General features: G+C 55.5%; 1 protein-coding gene across 1 annotated transcript; it reads left to right on the forward strand.

Annotated features, from left to right (window-relative positions):
- Positions 1-4,920: 4,920 nt before the first annotated feature.
- On the forward strand, positions 4,921-17,181 carry BPIFB6 (BPI fold containing family B member 6). The gene is made up of 15 exons (XM_008543485.2): positions 4,921-5,067; positions 6,375-6,474; positions 7,568-7,672; positions 8,127-8,276; positions 8,433-8,496; positions 8,959-9,019; positions 9,504-9,595; positions 10,427-10,603; positions 11,737-11,790; positions 12,151-12,324; positions 13,098-13,165; positions 14,639-14,684; positions 15,752-15,815; positions 16,237-16,313; positions 16,967-17,181. The coding sequence occupies exons 1-15, from the start codon at positions 4,968-4,970 to the stop codon at positions 16,997-16,999; spliced, it is 1,365 nt and encodes a 454-aa protein (XP_008541707.1). The 5' UTR covers positions 4,921-4,967; the 3' UTR covers positions 17,000-17,181.
- Positions 17,182-17,408: the final 227 nt, after the last annotated feature.

Genomic DNA, 17,408 nt, shown 5'->3' on the forward strand with positions numbered 1-17,408 from the left:
CGTCCATCCGTCCACCCGTCCACCCATCCACCCACCCACCCACCCATCCACCCGTCTACCCGTCCAGCCGTCCATCCGTCCAACCGTCCACCCGTCCACCCGTCCGTCCGTCCGTCCGTCCGTCCATCCATCCATCCATCCACACATCCATCCATCCATCCACACATCCACCCATTTATCCAATCACTTTTTCTAACCAGCTAGGTCTTTGTTTGTACCCATGATGTGCCTGGTTCTATGACATATGTTCTTTTAAGAGGAGGGGGACAAAACGCCTGAGTGAACCTCCTTGCCCAGAAGGAAGCCCTGTTCTGCCCAAATCCCAGTCCCTGAGGGACACCATTCAGCCATTCGGTTAGGAGCCTGCTGGCTGCTGAGAGGCACAGACGAGTGTAGCAGTCTGGGTCCAATCAGAGGACAGGACCCACACAGTAGCTTAAACGGGGAAAGTTTAATATGAATAATTATTAACTTTGGTGAAAGAATAACTACAAGCCAGAAGGAAACTATGGTATTCTAGGGCCGAAGGAGAAGACCAAGGAAGGCAAAACTTGAAAGAGCTCGGACTTCACTTGAGAGGGTGCTGTTCAGCCTGCTGGACAGCAGGGAAGTTTGTTGGTCTGGCCAGGTCGGAGCTGGCCTTGAGTTGCTGGGCAAACCAGAGGCAGCCGAGGCCTTCAAGCAGCATGGGAGGGGCTGTTGCTGGGGAGAGGTGGGGGCTGTGGCGTGCAGATGCAGCAGCTGCTCGGCGTGTGGCCATGCAGGGGACTTGCAGAGGGAGTCTGGCCACTGGCATGGCCAAGAGACCTTCTGAGTGCACGGCTAGAGGGGCGGGCGTGTGGTAAGGGCTCTGGTTTCTGTTAGCAGAGGGCTGCAGGAAAGGCTGAGGCCAGGCTGAGGCCAGGCCGAGGCTGCCAGGTTGCAGAGGGACCACGTTCCATGCCCCGAGGAAGACTGTTTCTTTAAAATAATTTTATTTTTAGGGAGCTTGCCACCTATGTGGCCATTGGAACTTGGTTGTGGCCACTTTACTTTGAACTTAGGGAACATGGGATGGCATGACTGTCCTTTTCCCTCCCAGAATTACTACTATTATTCTGCCCCCTCATCAAAAGAGGATAAAACAGTGACCCAGGGAAGTTGAGGGAGCCACCCAAGGCCACACAGCTTGTGAGGGCCGTGGCTGGGACTGGGGCCCAGAACCCTGAACCCACACAAGGGAGTTTCTCCAGCCTTCCCCCACCACATGACCCTCCTGCTCCCCTGCCCCCAAATACCCAGGATGGCCCTGGGGGGAGGGAGGGAGGGAGGGCCAGTGACCGGAAGCACATGGAGTAGGGGGTGGGGGGAGGATTTGCCTGCGGAAGGGAGGTGAGGCCTGCCTGCCCCGCAGTCTGTCGGGGGCGGGTCCTTAGGGATAAAATGATGCTATCTGTAGACTGGCTCCTCCACACCAGGACACAGACTGGCTGGGCTGACCTGGGTCCTGCTCTCGCCCTGTCCCGACCTGGCTTCAGCCCTGCTGATCTCAGGCAGGTGCTTGCCCCACTCTGGCCTCAGTGGCCGCATGTGCACGATGGGCACAGTAGCTCCCTGGATCTTCCAGACCCCTGGGATCCCTGTGGGGTGGATGAGGAAAACCCCAGTCCTCCAGCAGCGCCCCTGGGACTGTTTGTCAAGCACAAAGGCCCTGGAGGTGACCCAGCCCAGCCTCCCCATGGGCCTCCTGGAGAGCAGGGCAGAGGCTGGGTACCTGAGTCCTGGCTTCCAGCCCCAGTTCTGTGGCTGGCTCGCCGTGTGACCCTGGGGTCACCCTGCCTTCATTGCCCTCAGAGTTTGGACCTTGAGAGAAAGCCACCCTGCAAGTGGCACTTACCGCCTCGCAACATCTCCTCCAGGCAGGTCTGTCCCTCTGAGGACCCCCCTGGGCCATTAGCTCCTCCTGCCCCATGTGAGTCTCAGAGGGGCCCAAGTCCAGATGGTCCAGGCAGCGTCTCCCAGGCCTTTGCACCTGCCGGCCGCCCTTCTGGAACACGTTTCCCTGCCTTGCAGAGCTGGCTCTGCTCACCTCTCCGGCGTCTGCTCCAACATCCCCTGCTCCAGGGGTCTTCAGCTAACCTCATTCTTCCCTCCCCATCCCGTCCCTCTGGCTCGGTGGCTGCCACCAGTCTTATTGCCAGGAATGACCTGGCTTTGTGGTTGCTGGCTTGCAGAGTGCCCATCTGCCCCTGTGGGCTCCAGGAGCCCTCTCAGGACAGGAAGCGCCTTGTTCGCTGCAGCATCCCCAGCGTCCTGCACAGGCCTGGCACACAGTAGGTGCTCAATAGATGTTTGTGGGAGGAATGGATGAGTGCCAACTATGTGCCCAGCCTTGTGGGAGGCACTGGGTCAAGAGGAGAGGGCCATGAGAGCCCTGATGCCTGCTCTGGCCACCACGTCCCCTCCCCAGCGCCCGCCCGTGTGCAGCCGCCCTTCTCCTCCGTCCTCTGTGCTATTTACGTTGGAACAGACTGAAGCATCACGTGAGCATCGGGGCTCCTGTTCTTTGGGCCTCTAGATAATTATCGGGCCTTATTAAACCCTTAATTATCCAAGCGGCTAATCAGGCTCCTGAATATAAGGGCTTCCTCGTCCCAGGGTCGGGAGGCTGGGGTCGGACATCTGTGGGACGTCCCCGCGCGCGGCAAGGTAAGGACAGGCCCCACCTGTGGAGCTCTCCCCAGAGTGTCTTATCCAGCCCTGGCATTTAACAGACGAGAATATTGAGGCCCAGAGAGGGGAAGGGACTTGCCTGAGGTCACACAGCTACCGAGTGGCAGGGCCAGGGCTTGGATCTATGTCCTGACCGCCACCTCGTGCTCCCTGCTTGACAGGAAGCCACAGGACATGGCAATCTTCAGCTGCTCTAGGACTCAGGCCAGATCAGGGAGACAGCAGATCTGAGGGGCCTCCCGGGGCTCCACCTGAGGCCGAGGGAAGACCAGGGAGGTGTGTTTTGCAGGAGCTCAGAGCTGAGCTGGGGCAGCAGGAGTTGGCGGAGGTGGGGCATCTAGGGGCATTTGCCAGGCAGAGAGAGGGAGGAAGGCGGAAGGAATTTCTAGGGGTGGGAAAACATGTGAGTGAAGGATGGGGTGGGGGCAGCAGGAAACCCTCGACCTGGGTGGGATGGATTAGGTCCACTGTCAGGCTCAAACCGTGATTTCTGAGGCCGGGGGCGTTGGGGGCTCCCTGGTAGAGGAGGCAAGGGCTGAAATTAGGACTTGAGGGATAAGCAGGTTCTGGGCGGGTGGAGGGAGGCACAGGTCAGGCGAAAGCACAAGCACGGTCAGAACAAAACCCTGGCGATAACTGTTTGTCCCAGAAACACCTGCACGACCATGTCACCCCTAGCCGCTCACTATTCTAAGAGGGCAGGAAATCCTGCCCATGTGGCCTTAACACCTGGCGTCAGTTCCAGCCCAGGAATGGGGAGACTGGGTGGTCTCGGAGCTCAGGCTCCCCAACTGGCAGATGGGCTGGGGCCGGAGGAGACCTTCGCCAAGCACCTTCCGGCTCTGTGGCCCTGCCACTGACCTCCATGCTCCCCCCGGGGATGGTTTTCAGAGAGATTTGGCACCCGGCGTGCCTGCGTCCGGCATATGCCCATGGCACACACGTGTGTGTTCATAGGGGTCGAGGAAACACCAAGATGGATGACTTTCAAGCCGAGACAGATATGTAAAAATGGAATGGGATGAGACAGAAGTGGATCACGCTTTCATTTAGCAAATATTGACCGTAGGCTTGAGTGGTCCCCCCTGGCTTTTTATATGCCGGCTCCCTCCCACCCTTTAGGTCTCAGCCTACATCTCTCCTTTCCTGACGTCCCTCCCCCTTCTCGCACACGCGCTATAGCCCCTTCGATTGCGTTAAGATTCAGGACGAGCAGGACTGTCTCTGCCGTGTGTAGCCCGGTCTGCCTGGCACGGGGCAGGCACTCAGTAAATGCAAGCTGAATGAATGAATGAATGAATGAGTGAATGCACACAGGCATGGGCTCAGACTGGGGAGGCAGGCCCCCAGTAGGCGTCCATCTCTGTGGATCAGTGGAGCCCTCTGTGCTCGAGGCTGCTGGCAGCAGGAGTCCAGCTGGAGCTCCCCACTCCGGGGGGTCTGCCGGCCCCTCGGGTCCCTCCTTGATTCTTGCAGCCACAGCTGAAACCGGACGCAAAGGCTCGGCCTCTGGTTGGAGAATTTCAGGTCTTGGTAAGTAGGAGGGAGGGATTTCTGGGGGCCCAGGGCTGGGGTGGGGCTTTCCTGGGAACTTGAAGGGTCTGGGGTGGAAGGTCTTCATTCGGTTCTCTACTCAGTGGCTGGGAGAACCTGGGTGGGCGCCTCAGTTTCCCTATTGGTGAGGCGATGTCTAAACGGCCTTAAGAGGCTGTGGGTTGAGATTTCTGGAAGTGAGACTGCACTGGAGGAGGTGGGGGATGCCGTTGCCTGGAGCATCAGGGTAGGGGGAGCAGAGGCCCCCCCCCATTCCCACACTGCCCTGGGCGTTTCTGGGCTCAGGACCTGGTTGGAATCCCCTCCGCGGTCCCAGCATTGCCCAGCACTGAGCGGCACTTGAACTCATGAAAAACTGCAGCTGAACTTCTCCCCAAATCCGGAACTCAGGCCATCCAGAAGGTGTCACGCCCCCAGACGAGGAAACCGAGGCTTAGCAGGGGAAGGGACCTGCCTTAGAGAGGTCAGTCAGAGTCACTTTGAGAGATAGTGGCTCCAGAGTCCTGTGTTGAATCTGGACCCTCTTGGAGACCCTCTTGAGAAGGCAGTAACGAGGTTTGCTGAACTGGCTGGAGTCCAAAGGGCCCTGGACCCCTGAGATCACGCAGGGAGCCCAGTCTGCTGGGAGCGTGGGAGGACCCCAGGGGAAGCAGGGCCTGGTGGCCTGCACCCAACTCAGGCCCCGCGGCACAGGTGGAGCCATGCTGTGGATCCTGTGTCTGGGCTTCTGCGGCCTGCTGCCCCGCACACAAGCTGACCCCGGGGCACTGCTGCGGCTGGGCATGGATGTCATGAACCACGGTGAGCTGGTGGGCTGGGTGGGGGGGCCAGGGGTGGGTGGTGGGCAGTGACTGCTCATGTTTGCATGGCCTTGAGCATCCTATGATTCTTGAAATAAACTATAAGCAATACGTTATTATCATTCTTGAGAAAATGGGGTGACTTGCTCAAGGTCCTCCCACAGGTTGGCGGCAGAGCTGGAAATCCTGTTTCCTTGGAGCCTTTTGTTGACCCTGATGGCAGGGGTTGGTGGACACAGGTGGGCTGTGGGGGGGTGACAGACATGAGCCAAATCCTGGCTCGGCCAACAATTTGCTGTGTGATCTCAGGCGAGTCACTTACCTTCTCTGTGTTGCTGTTTACTCACCTGTAAACGCTAAATGTAAAGAAAGGTAAAATAGGGTGACCAGCCCTTCCGTGACAAGATCCGATGTAACGTGAGATTCAGGTCCCCCGAGGGGGCTGCAGGAACGTTTATTTTCCACTTCTGAGCTCCACAACTTTAAGAGAAATGAAGTCACATCCAGAGCAAGGGGCTAATGATAGCTCTGTCAGCTCGGTGTTTGTCTCCTCTCTGGGAATTAGCCTGTGACTGTGATGGAGGTGTGTCTGGCACCTGTCACTGGGGTTGGGCCTCCAGGCCCGGGGAATCAGAACGTCTTGGCTTCAGGCACAGAATCTGCATTTTAACAAGCTCCCAGATGAGTTCTCTCGTCACCCGGGTTTGACAGTGGCTGGGTCACAGGATAAAGTCTACGCTTTAGCTTGGGGTCAAGGCCTCCATGATACGCCCCCTAATGCTCCAGTTTCTCGGTTGTGCCCGTCCCCGCCCTCTGGTCATGCTGTGTTTCCCTCTCTTCCCTCACCATGCCGCCTTCTTCCCCCTTCCCCACCTTTGCACCTGCTGTGCTCTCTGCCCTGAGTGGCCCCCTTTATCCATTTGCTTCCTGGTGAAAATTCTTACTCTTCCCTCAAGGACCAACTGATATGTCACCTCCTCCTGGAAGCCTTCCCAGCTCTTCCTTTCCTGGCCCAAGTCCCTCATGTGGTTCCTCTAGCTGCCTGCGCTTATTATGGCTCTTGTCATTTGTTACTGTCATTGCTGGTGATTCTGTCTCCCCCATGAGGCTGGAGGAGGGCAGAGCTGGGCATGACTCATCTCTGAGTCCCCAGATCACCCAGCCCAGGGTGGGGCACAGTGACTGTGGGGCAGATAGTGGTGCCACTTATAAGTGGTGTGGGCCTGGGATGCCCGAGACAGTGGCCCAGGGCAGAGAGGGAGTGGGTAGCCCAGCTGAGGGTCTCTCCGGACCCCTCCCCCTTTCTAGAGGTCCAGAGTGCCATGGATGAGAGTCATATCCTGGAGAAGATGGCAGCTGAGGCGGGCAAGAAACGGCCAGGGGTGAAACCCATCAAGGGCCTCACTAAGTGAGCAGGGGAGGGGTTGGGGGTGGCAGTGAGGGCAGAGGGTGGCGGCGATGCTGTGCTGGGACCTGAGAAGGCAGGAGGGGGAGCTTGTGCAGGAGGTGGGGCCTCTGTCGTGCCTTACTGCTGGCTCACTGTGTCACCTTGGGCAGGTCACTGCTCCTGCCTGGGCCTCTGTCTCCTTGGTCACCCACTGGGGACAATTCCTGTCCTGTTGTGACCAGGGTCATTGGGAGGAGGCTGTGAGGTTGAAAAGTCAGACTCCAACCCCCTACATACAGCAGGAGCTCACTGAATGCATATGAAGTTGAATGAGAAATCCTCAAATGGCAGAGCTGGCAAGGTATCAGTAATCAGCTAATGAGAGGGGCAAATTGGTTCCGTGGCAAGAGTCCTCTGGGATTGATTGGTAGGGGCTGCCTGGATTAGTAGCGTTCTGGGGCACTCGCTGAACGGAGCAGAAAATAGGACTGTGATCCATTAGCAATGTCTGCCAAGAGCTCAGGATAAGCAGGTGGAGGTGGATGTGCCACATCTTTGTTATCCTGGCTCTCAACTGGTGGTTCTCAACCAGGGGTGATTTTGTCTCCAAGGGACATTTGGCAATGTCTGGAGACATTTCTGGTTGTCACGACTTGCCAGGGAGGGGAGGGAAGGGGAGATGCATCTAGTGCCACTAGGGGGTAGAGGCCAGGGATGCTACTAAACATCCTACAGTGCACAGGACAACCCCCCACAACGAACAATGATCTTGCCCAAAATCTCAACAGTGCCACTGGTGAGAAACTTTAATCTAAGCAAACCTCCCCATTCTGCCAATGGGGAAACTGAGGCCCATGGAAGGGAAAGGAGCTGCCCAACGTCACACATTAAGCCAGATGTCCCAATTCACACATGATGAGTGCTTTCTGTGTACAAACTGGATTATGTCCAGCCTTCTGTTTGTGTCTCATGATGATCCCACAAGGCAGACTTATCCCCATGACATGGGATGAGAAGCTTACCCAGGGCCGCCAGCAAGGTGGTGGAGGAGCAGGCTGAGGGCCTGGGTCTTGCTGTCTGGTTCTCATTGCTGCGCATGCCTGTCCTGTCCCAGCCTGAAGGTGAAGGACGTGAAGCTGCCTGTCATCGCACTGAGCTTCATACCTGGGGTGGGCATCTTCCAGTGTGTGTCCACAGGCATGACCATCACTGGCAAGAGGTGAGTATGGCAGGGGAGGGGACAAGGGAAGGAGAATGGCCTCCTTGTCTCACCCTTACATGCACATGTATTGAGTACCTACTGTATACCACCTGGGTGCTGTGGTCTGAGCTGATGCAAACTTGGGTCCCACCTTTGATGGGAATCAGACCTGAGTGCAGAGGATCACAGACTGAGGGATTGGCCAAGGACAAAAGAAGCATTGGCAGGGTGGTGGTGGGGGTTCAGAAAAGACTTTTGGGAGATGACAGCTGAGTAGGGTTTTGAAGGATGTATAGGAGTCCACTGAAGCAAGAGGGGAGAGGAAATGCTGGTTGTGTGACCTTGGACAGATCCCACCCCCCGTTCTGTCCTGTGGGGTGGTCCCCCATCCTTTCCCTCTCTCAGAGCTGCTGAGATTGTGGGCAAGGAGGAGACAGAGATGCCCATGACACCTGCCCGCCCCCTCCTCCAGCTTCATGGGTGGGAACATGGAGATCATCGTGGTCCTGAATATCACAGCCACCAACCGACTTCTGCAGGATGAGGAGACAGGCCTCCCCACCTTCAAGAGCGAGGGCTGTGAGGTCATCCTGGTCAGTGTGAAGACCAACCTGCCCAGCAAGTAAGGGGCTCTGTGGCTGGGGAGGAGGGCTGGATCCACGTTGCCACCCACCCAGCATTCCACTTCCTGAGCTACTGCACTTCCTTAACCGTGTCCCGCACGTCCTGTGCCTGACTTCCTGCCATCTGTGCCCCTGTCCCCGTCCTCTGTGTCTAGCATGCTGCCTAAGGTGGTCAACAAGTTCCTGGACAGCACCCTACACAAGGTTCTCCCTGACCTGGTGAGTGCCCGGGGCAAGCTTCCACCCCGTCTGTGGCAGCGCTTAGACCAGGGCCGGTAGGTGCATTTTATCTCGGGTCCTGACCCTGATGCACCGACAGAGGCTGAGGGGGATTCTGAGGCTGTGGCTGGCTCAGTGGGAGAAAGTGCCGTGATCAGCTAGTGATGTCTGCTGTGTGCATGGAGGAGGACATGGCAGGCTGTGTATACCAGAGTGCCAACCCTGCCAAGACCACCAGTCCTTGGGGAACGAGTGCTCACTGGTTTTGTTGGCTGTGGTCAGGAGAGTTGGGTTCTGGTCCAGGCTCCACCAGTGACTTCCCATGTGACTTGTGGCCTCAGTTTCCCATCCAGTCCCTGTCCCGCCAGGGCTCTGGGGACTCCCCGTGGAGTATGTTCAGCTGCGAGGAGTGAGGTCCTCCGTGCAGGGGCCCCCTCCGTCCAGCGCCTTCTCTGCTTCTAGATGTGTCCAGCCATCGACGCAGTCCTGGTGTATGTGAACAGGAAGTGGGCCAACCTGAATGGTGAGTGTAGCCCTGGCCGTGCCTCGCTCCCACACGGGGACATCAGGGCGGCCGGACTTTGATGCCCCATTCCCCATTCAAGTGCCTGCGCCCAGCCCAGCCTTGCGAATAGAGGGTGTCTGACGTCGTGGTGTCTGGCCATCTCCTTACTGTCCAGATGGGAAGCCTGAGGCCCTGAGGGACTCTGGAGTCCTTGCCTCCCAGCCCTCCTTCCAATGTTCTGTCCGTCGCTCCCAGACTCAAAGGACAGCAGCCATTCTGGGCTCATCCACAAACCTTGCCCCTTGAGTAGTATTCCTGAAGGTGGTGATACCTGGCTCCTTCCTTTGCTGGGGGATCACTGCTAAGTAACTCGCCTTGGGTCACACAGAGGGCCAGGTTTCCTGGCACCCAGGCCGGACTCTGGTGGCATCTGGTTGATGCTGACTTCTCCAGGATACCCCTGAGTTGGCGCCTCTCTGAGTGGAAACTTCTCTTTGCACAGCTGCCATGCCTGTGGGCCAGATGGGCACTGTCAAATATGTCCTGACGTCCATCCCAACCGCCACAGCCAACTACATCCAAGTGGACTTCAGCGTAAGCACCAGGGGGCCACCAGGGGGCTGGGGTCTCAGGCTCACCAACCTGAGTGGTGGGGGCTTCTCTGGCCAAGGCAGGTGGCAGGACTGCGGCAATGGAGGGGGGGGCCCTCAGGTGCCAGGAGACCAGGCCCACCATTGGAATATGCCCTGACACTGGGGTACCCTCGCTCTTCTGCTGTCAACGTGAACCCTGAGTCCTGAGCTGGTTTCCAGGACTGCCAATTCCACTCTCACACCTTCTCCCAAGGCTGTCTGCTTCTCCCAGTGAGGGGCTCCGTCGTACCGCACCATTGCACAGGGGAACAGTGAGGCCCAGCGGGGAGGCAGGGCTGGGTGGGGTCCCATCAGTTGGTGACAGAGTTGGGTCCTCACCTAGGTCTCCAGAACCCCGTGTGACTAAGAGAGATGCATCTTCCAGGAATGGGAAGAAAAATCCCAGGAAGTCATCTCCCTGGAAAGTCTTTCTCTGACGTGGTTCTCGCAGGCCCCCTTATTTTCCACTTACCTCTTTCTCCTGAGAATAAAACAGAAAACACTCTCTGCCTAAATGAGAGCTCAACCAGCCAGAGGCAAATCAACTGAGGTTACTTAAGCAATCCTGGGAGGAACCACCAGTGGTTTAGTGGCTGACTCCCTCTGGCCTCTGTCTGCCCATCTGCACCCGGGGAGGGTTGAGCCACGGTAGCCTGAGGGCTCCAGCTCTAACGTCTAAGGACTTGCCGGCTCGGGGCTGCTTTCAGCACCATTCGTTTGGAGGACTGAGGCTCACCCCAGCTACAGGCCTTCATGGCCAAGGCTGAGTGTCCGTCTCCCGGCTGTCCCACAGCCTGTGGTGCAGCAACAGGAGGGTAACGCCATCCAGCTTGCTGACGCCAGGGAGGTGCTTGAGTTCCCCAAGGACTACGCTACAGGCTCCTCGCAGCTGCTGCTCTCGGCCGCCTTCCTCACAGCAGAGCTTGCCCTTCTGCAGAAGTCCTTTGATGTGACTGTCCGGGATAGGATGGTGAGCTGCCCAGGGTCCCCTTCCCCCCATCTGCATCTTCCCCCTGTAATGACAGTCCTTGTCCCGTGTGTCCATTCTGAGAATTATCCTGGGGTTGTGGGCAACAGTAGGACTGGGAGATCCCAGGATCATCAGTTCCCCCCACCATCCACCATCTCTCTGTCCATGGAACTACCATCTACTCATCCACCCACGCAACTGTCCGTACAACCGGCTATTTATTCATCAGCCTACAACTCTCATACATCGGCCATTCATCCATCTTCTTTTTTATCTAATCATCATCCACCCACCCATCTGTCTCGCTACCAGATATTTATGCCCTAGACTCTATCTTTCCAGCTAGCATCCATTCATCCCTTCATATCATCCATGCCTAGAACAGGACCTGATACTACTGAGTGAATGAATCTATGCATCTGTCATTTACCATCCAAACATTCATCTCCCCACCCATCTACCCACCCAACTCTCCGTTATCCATCCTACTACGCATGTACTCATCCACTCATCCATCCACCTATCCATCCATCCATCCCCACTGATCCATCCATTCATCCTCCCATCTATGCACCTACCAGCCATCTGTGTACTTTCCCGTTGATCCTCCCACTCACCAATCCATTCATCATCCATTCTCCCATCCATTTATCAGACCATTCCACCATCTCCCCATCCACCCATCCTCCCATCCATCATTCCTTTCATCCCTCCACCCACTGATTCACCTGCCCATCTATTATTCATTCTCTTACATGAACACTCATCCATCCATTCACCCATCCATTCCCTCACTTATCTATTTATCCATTTTCCCCATCTGTCTATCTATCCATGAATCCATCTACCCACCCCCATCTCACCCATCACATCCACCCATTCTCCCATCTATCTGCTCGCTTTTTCATCTAACGACGTTTTCTTAGCATTTGACCTTGTGCTTAGAGCAAGGGTCATTGGAACATGTAAGTCACAGTCTGGGCTACCCAGGACCTCACTAGCTACTTAATCACAGAGTGCTAAGTGTTTTGATGAAGGGGACCTCGGAGGGCACACCTTGTTAAGTCAGAGGTGTTTGTCAGGATGGGCCAAGGAAGGCCTCCGTAATCCTAACCTTGGCTTTTATTTTGTAGATTGGAGAGCTGCCCCCACAAACCACCAAGACACTGGCTGGCTTCATTCCTGAAGTGAGCACCCCACTCCCCGTGTCACCATGCCCTGCCCTGTTCTGCCATCAAGGGACAGGGCTTCAGGAGGCAGCTTTTCAGTGCCACGTCTGCCGTGTCCAATGTGGAGTCATCCGACTTCTCCATAAAGACTCTTCGGGCCCAGCATAGAAACGGCTCAGCTTTTACACTCTCCATGTCCAATATAGAAAGAGACAGATTGTTTTGTTTCTTTTATTTCCCGATAGACACATCCCAGCCTTTGCATGTTGTGCTTCCCGTGTCCAGGGTCAAAATCACCTCCTTCCTGATGGACTCCTGGGTTCAGTGGAAGCCACCAGTCTGAGGCTGGCCCTGAGGGCAGTTTCCTGGTTTCTGTAGGTGGCTGAGGCCTATCCCAAGCCGAAGCCCTTGGTGACCCAGATCAGGATAAACAAGCCTCCCAAGGTCACCATGAAGATGGGCAAGAGCCTGCTGCTCCTCCACGGCACCCTGGAGATGCTCGCTGCTCGGCGGCGGGGCAGGGCTCCCGTGTCTATCTTTCTCTTGGAAGCTGTGAGTGGAATCTGTTCCCTGTTTAGGCCTAATGTCGTGGATAGTCAAGGCTGGAGGGTGGGATTTCTGTTGATAGCCAAGTAACGGAGTGAAGGGTTCTTACTTAATCCCAACTGGATGATCCTAACCTCCCGGGCACTGTCACCTGATGTCTGAGCCTTGGCTCTGCCATTGAACCTTTGAATGGCTAGAAAGATCAACAAAATGGGGGTCAGTAGTTTAGTCCTTTCTTTCTCTCTCTTCCCTCCTCCTTGTCTCTCTTCTTTCCTCCTCCCTCCGACATTTATTAGCATCTATAAGGGCAGAGAAGGGCTCACCTTGGGGACTGTGGGAGCCTACAGAGATTCCAAATCTAGTTTGAGGAAATCTTAGAGGACTTCCCAGAGGAGGTGATGCCTGAGTTATGTTTTGAAGGTTGAGCAGGAGCTGACTAGGGAAAGGGTTGATGCTGGGAAGGCTGGTGATGGAGGGCACTCCAAGCAGAGGTCACAGGATGTGCAAAAGCCTGGAGCAGTAACACAGTATGTGCAGGGACCCACGAACGTGCCAGGTAGTTTTGAGAGGGCTGTCCTGGGCCAGATACAGGGGAGATGTGGAGCCTGGGCTGCAGGTTTGGGGAGACTGCTGGGTTCAGTTCCTGAAGGTAGGACGGGCAGAGAGGAAGACCCTTGTGTCTTGGCAGTGGTGGAGGTGCTGGGAAGGTGGTAAAGCCCTTGGTTTTACCAGCCTTGATGGGGGACCCAGTGCCTTCTCTCTGTTTCCTTCCACGCCAGCACTTCAACCTCAAAGTCCAGTACTCAGTCCGTGAGGACCGGCTGCAGATGGCCACCTCCCTGGACAGGTGGGTGTCTGCCGCCCACGCCGGCATGCTTGTACCCCTGCATGGCCTTACCAATACCACTCAGTCTTCTGCTCCTGGATCTCCCGCTGGTCCATCCAGCATGGCTCACACTGTCAGGCTGCTCTGGTCACTATTGCTATTCTAGAACTCTCAATGGCTCCCCATTGTCTGCATGATCTTTCCTCCTTAGCCTGGCACTCAAGGCCCTTCTCAAATTTTCCCACCGCTGCTCCCACCATTCCTCTAGGCTCTTGCACAGTGAGTCTGATCATGAGCCCATGTCCACTTTTCCATTCATAGGCTTCTGTCCATACCATCCAAATGCCCCTGCCAGTCAGCGCCTGCCTCAAATGCCACCTCCTCCAGGAAGCCTTTCCTTATACTAATAACAGCTGACATTCATAGATCTCTGTCAGTGGGTGAGGTACTGGTTGTACACATTCTATTCATTATCCCACTTCAGCATCCTAGTTTTATATTCAGTTGCTCATTAATTTTTGTATTTGCCTTCATCTTTGATCTAACTCATATTAGGCCAGGATTCTTTCACTTACAAGAAACAGTTCCACCGGTAACTGGCTTGAGCCTCAAAGGGAATCTTTTGGCTCGTAGAATTGAAACTCTAGGGGTGGACTGCTGTCAAGCATGGCTGGATCTAGGTGTGCAAAGTCCTCAAAAATGTGCCTCCCTCCTTCCTTGGCCTGTGCTGTCCACTTTGTTGGCTAAATTGTCAGGCAGCCTCTCCCCAGGTGGTGGTGAAGTGACCCCGACAACAAGAGAGGCCTCTTGTCCAGCAGTACTAACAGAATCACCAAGGCAGGTTCCCTCTGGTCTAGCATGGTCACGTGACCAGCCCCGAGCTAATCCCTGTGACTCCGGAGGTAGGATGCTCTGGTTGGTCAGGCCTGGGTCCCGTGCTCGCCCAGGGGGCTCTGGGTTCAGCCCCACCTGAATGCCTTGGAAAATGGAGGAATGGAACATGGAGGGTCTGTTACTGGAATAGAGAATAACTGTTGGGAAGATAGGGCCACGAGATGACCATCACATGGCCTGTTCTGGTGCCAACATGTATCAGTGCCTTCTGGAGGCTGTGCAGGGGAGGGGGCCGGGTGAGGGACCCCAATTTTGTGTCCTGTAAGTATCTGGGACTGACTAGTTGGGCCACAAACCTCTGCATACTGGGCCTGGGGCAGGAGCAATAGACATGGCTGAGGGTCCCAGGGGGAAGAGTCAGCACCAATGAGAGGAGGCAGTGATTTGAGCTGTGGGAAGAAAAATGGGCTGTAATGAAAGGTGGTGAGTGCCCCATCACAGGTAGCATGCAAGCAGAGGCTTATGAGCACCTGGTCTGAAGGCTATAGAGGGGACTTCTGCCTCAGGGAGGGGTAGGAGGGGTTTGAGACCCCCCTTTCTCTAGGCTCAGGACAGTGGCTCTGACTGCCTTCCCTGCTTCTGGTTTCTTTCCCCACGCAGATTGCTGAGCCTGTCCCGGGTGTCCTCATCGATTGGCACCTTCAATGTAAGTGTCCCAAGTGCTTCTGCCTGGTCTGGCTTGAGGGCAAGAGGGGGCCTCCTCTCCCTTGAGACTTCAGGGAAAGGCCTGGAAATGGGGGCAGAATGAACAGAGAAGGTCATTGTGGGGCTTGGGGTTTCTGACTTGCTGTGTGACCTTGGGAAGGTCACTTAGCCTCTCTGGGTCTGTTTCCTTTTCTGGATAGAATCTGAACATCTCCCTGGATTGATTTTTAAAGCAATGCAGGAGGCCGGTCCTGTGGCCGAGTGGTTAAGTTTGTGTGTTCCACTTCAGCCGCCCAGGGTTTCAGCGGTTTGGATCCTGGGCACAGACATGGCATCGCTCATCAGGCCATGCTGAGGCAGCACCCCAAGTAGCAAATCCAGAAGGACCTACAACTAGAATATACAACTATGGACGGGGGGCTTTGGGGAGAAAGAGAAGAAGAAGAAGAAGGAGAAAAAGCTTGGCAACAGATGTTAGCTCAGGCACCGATCTTTAAAACAAAAACAAAAACAGTGCACAGCAGCAGCCTGAGCTGGCTGGGTTGGCCCAGCGGTCATTTTTATCAGTCTCTGTAGCCTAAGGGTCCAACACAGAAACTGACCTTGTAGGTGCTAATAATAACAGCAACATAGCACTTACTGAGCACTTACTCAGTGCTGTGCGCTGTACTCAAACTCATTGAATCCGTGTGAGTAGGTGCTATTATATTCGCTTTCCGGGATGGGGAAACTGAGGTACAGAGAGGCAGTCAATGAATGACTGATTGAAGCTACTGAGTTTTCTGTAGGAACAGGAACGGGGTCCAGAGGCCACTCAGCGTCTCCTGAATTCCTCTGTGCCTGCACACGAGCCGAGGCCCACGTGCCGTTCGAACAAGGACTAGGAGGTGAAGGCCATCGGTCTGTAGTCAGACAGTGTCCGGCCCGGTTTCGATGCTGGGTGGACAGATTGTATGATGTCTCTAATTCACGCCTGTGGTCCCTGGGCCCAGATGGAGTGAAAAAACCTGTTGAACTGAATTGAATGATGTGATGTGGGTGTTTCTTCTCTTTCCCTCTTTCCGCCAGGAGAAGGAACTGACGGGCTTCATCACAGATTATCTCCGAGAAGCCTACATCCCAGTCATCAATGGTGAGGGCTCCAGCAGGCTTTGATTTTGCTGGTGCCAAGAAGCACTCTAAGCAGGATGGGCTACCACCTGGGTGGCCTCAAGCCCCTCCCCTGACCCTGGTGGAAGAGGCTAAAAGGGAGTCAATGGTCATTGCTGAATCGTGGAGGATAATGTAGTCTTAATGTCACCTCCCTGAGTACAAAGGCCCCTCCCACAATTTGAGACTCTTGGCTCCTGCCCCCACACACACACCATGAGTCAGATCTTGACCCAGGCCTGGGATAGAAATACATGATGATGGCTCATACGCTCTATGCCTGTGCAGCTGGCAGACATCACAAGTCAATCACTGCACTATTTCCCACTACTGGGCTCCCGGCAGCTGCTCCTTAATCAATTGCAGAGCAGTCAGGCTGAAATGACCCCTAGTGTGTTTCTCAGATGCGCTCCAAGTCGGCCTCCCGCTTCCGGACATTCTGGACATGAATTACAACCTGGCAGAGCTGGACATAGTAGAGGTGAGGAAGGCAGCTGGGGAAGAACATGTCGGTCAATGCTTTCAGCCAATGAATGATGAGTAAAAGCCTGCCTTTCTCATCCGGGAGGGAGCAGGGCTGAGCAGGGCAGAGGCCATCAGTACAACCTGCCAATCCCTTGAGAAGACCCTGCTGCTCAGAACCCAGGCTCCCCTTGGCCAGGGGCTCCCCAGGGGGAAACTGGAATTCTGTTCCTTTCCTTCCCTGCAAATTAGTTCACCTTTCTCTGCGCCTCTTTTTTCTGTTGCTTAAAATGGGGATGCTGATATGGGTGTCCACCCCAGAGAGCTGTGGTGACAATTCACTGAGACAACTCACCTGAAGGCATGCAGTAAGTGCTCAATAAGTATCAGGTTTATATTGCATGCCAGGCATTGCGCTTGGAGCACGAACGGTGCATTTTTCTCACTTGATCTCTCCACTCTGGGAGGTAGGGTGCTTGCCCCCTCTTGACGATCGAGAAAACTGAGGCTCAGAGAGGTGAAGGGTCACCAGGCGAGTCTAGTTCATCCTTTGCTCTTAAACACCATGCTGGTTTCCACTTCCTGGCCACGGCCCGTTCCATGCCATCCTGCACCTGCGTGACCCCTGTCATTGCTCCCCGTACCACCACCTGGCCCTTTGCTTCCTGCCAGAACGCCCTGGTGTTGGACTTGAAGCTGGACTGACCGGGCAGGATTCGCCTGCCCGCTGCCTGCACACCACCAACTGTCTGCGCCCTGTGGAGGAGCCCCGACTGGAGCTGGGGGGCCCGGCCCTCTCCCACTGCAGCTGCTTCCTTTGATAAGGAGTGAGCTGGCCGGCCTGGCTGGGGCCTTGGCAATAAACAGGAGACAGGCCCTTACAAACACCTGATGCTTCGAGCTCTTAATTTGTAGCAAATCGACATGTGGCTTTTCTTCCCTTTTGGTGGGATTTGGGTCTAAGACCAGCTTGGGTCTGAGGGAAGCTGGTCACAGTCTTGGGGGCAGGCTTAAGCACAAATTGAGCACCTGCTGAATGCCCTGCTCAGGGCTTTACTTGCACCATCTCATTTTATCCACACAATAACCCCATGAGGGGAGGGCAAACTTTGCC

The sequence above is a fragment of the Equus przewalskii genome, chromosome 21 (assembly GCF_037783145.1).
Source record: "Equus przewalskii isolate Varuska chromosome 21, EquPr2, whole genome shotgun sequence".
In the NCBI taxonomy this organism is placed as follows: domain Eukaryota; kingdom Metazoa; phylum Chordata; class Mammalia; order Perissodactyla; family Equidae; genus Equus; species Equus przewalskii.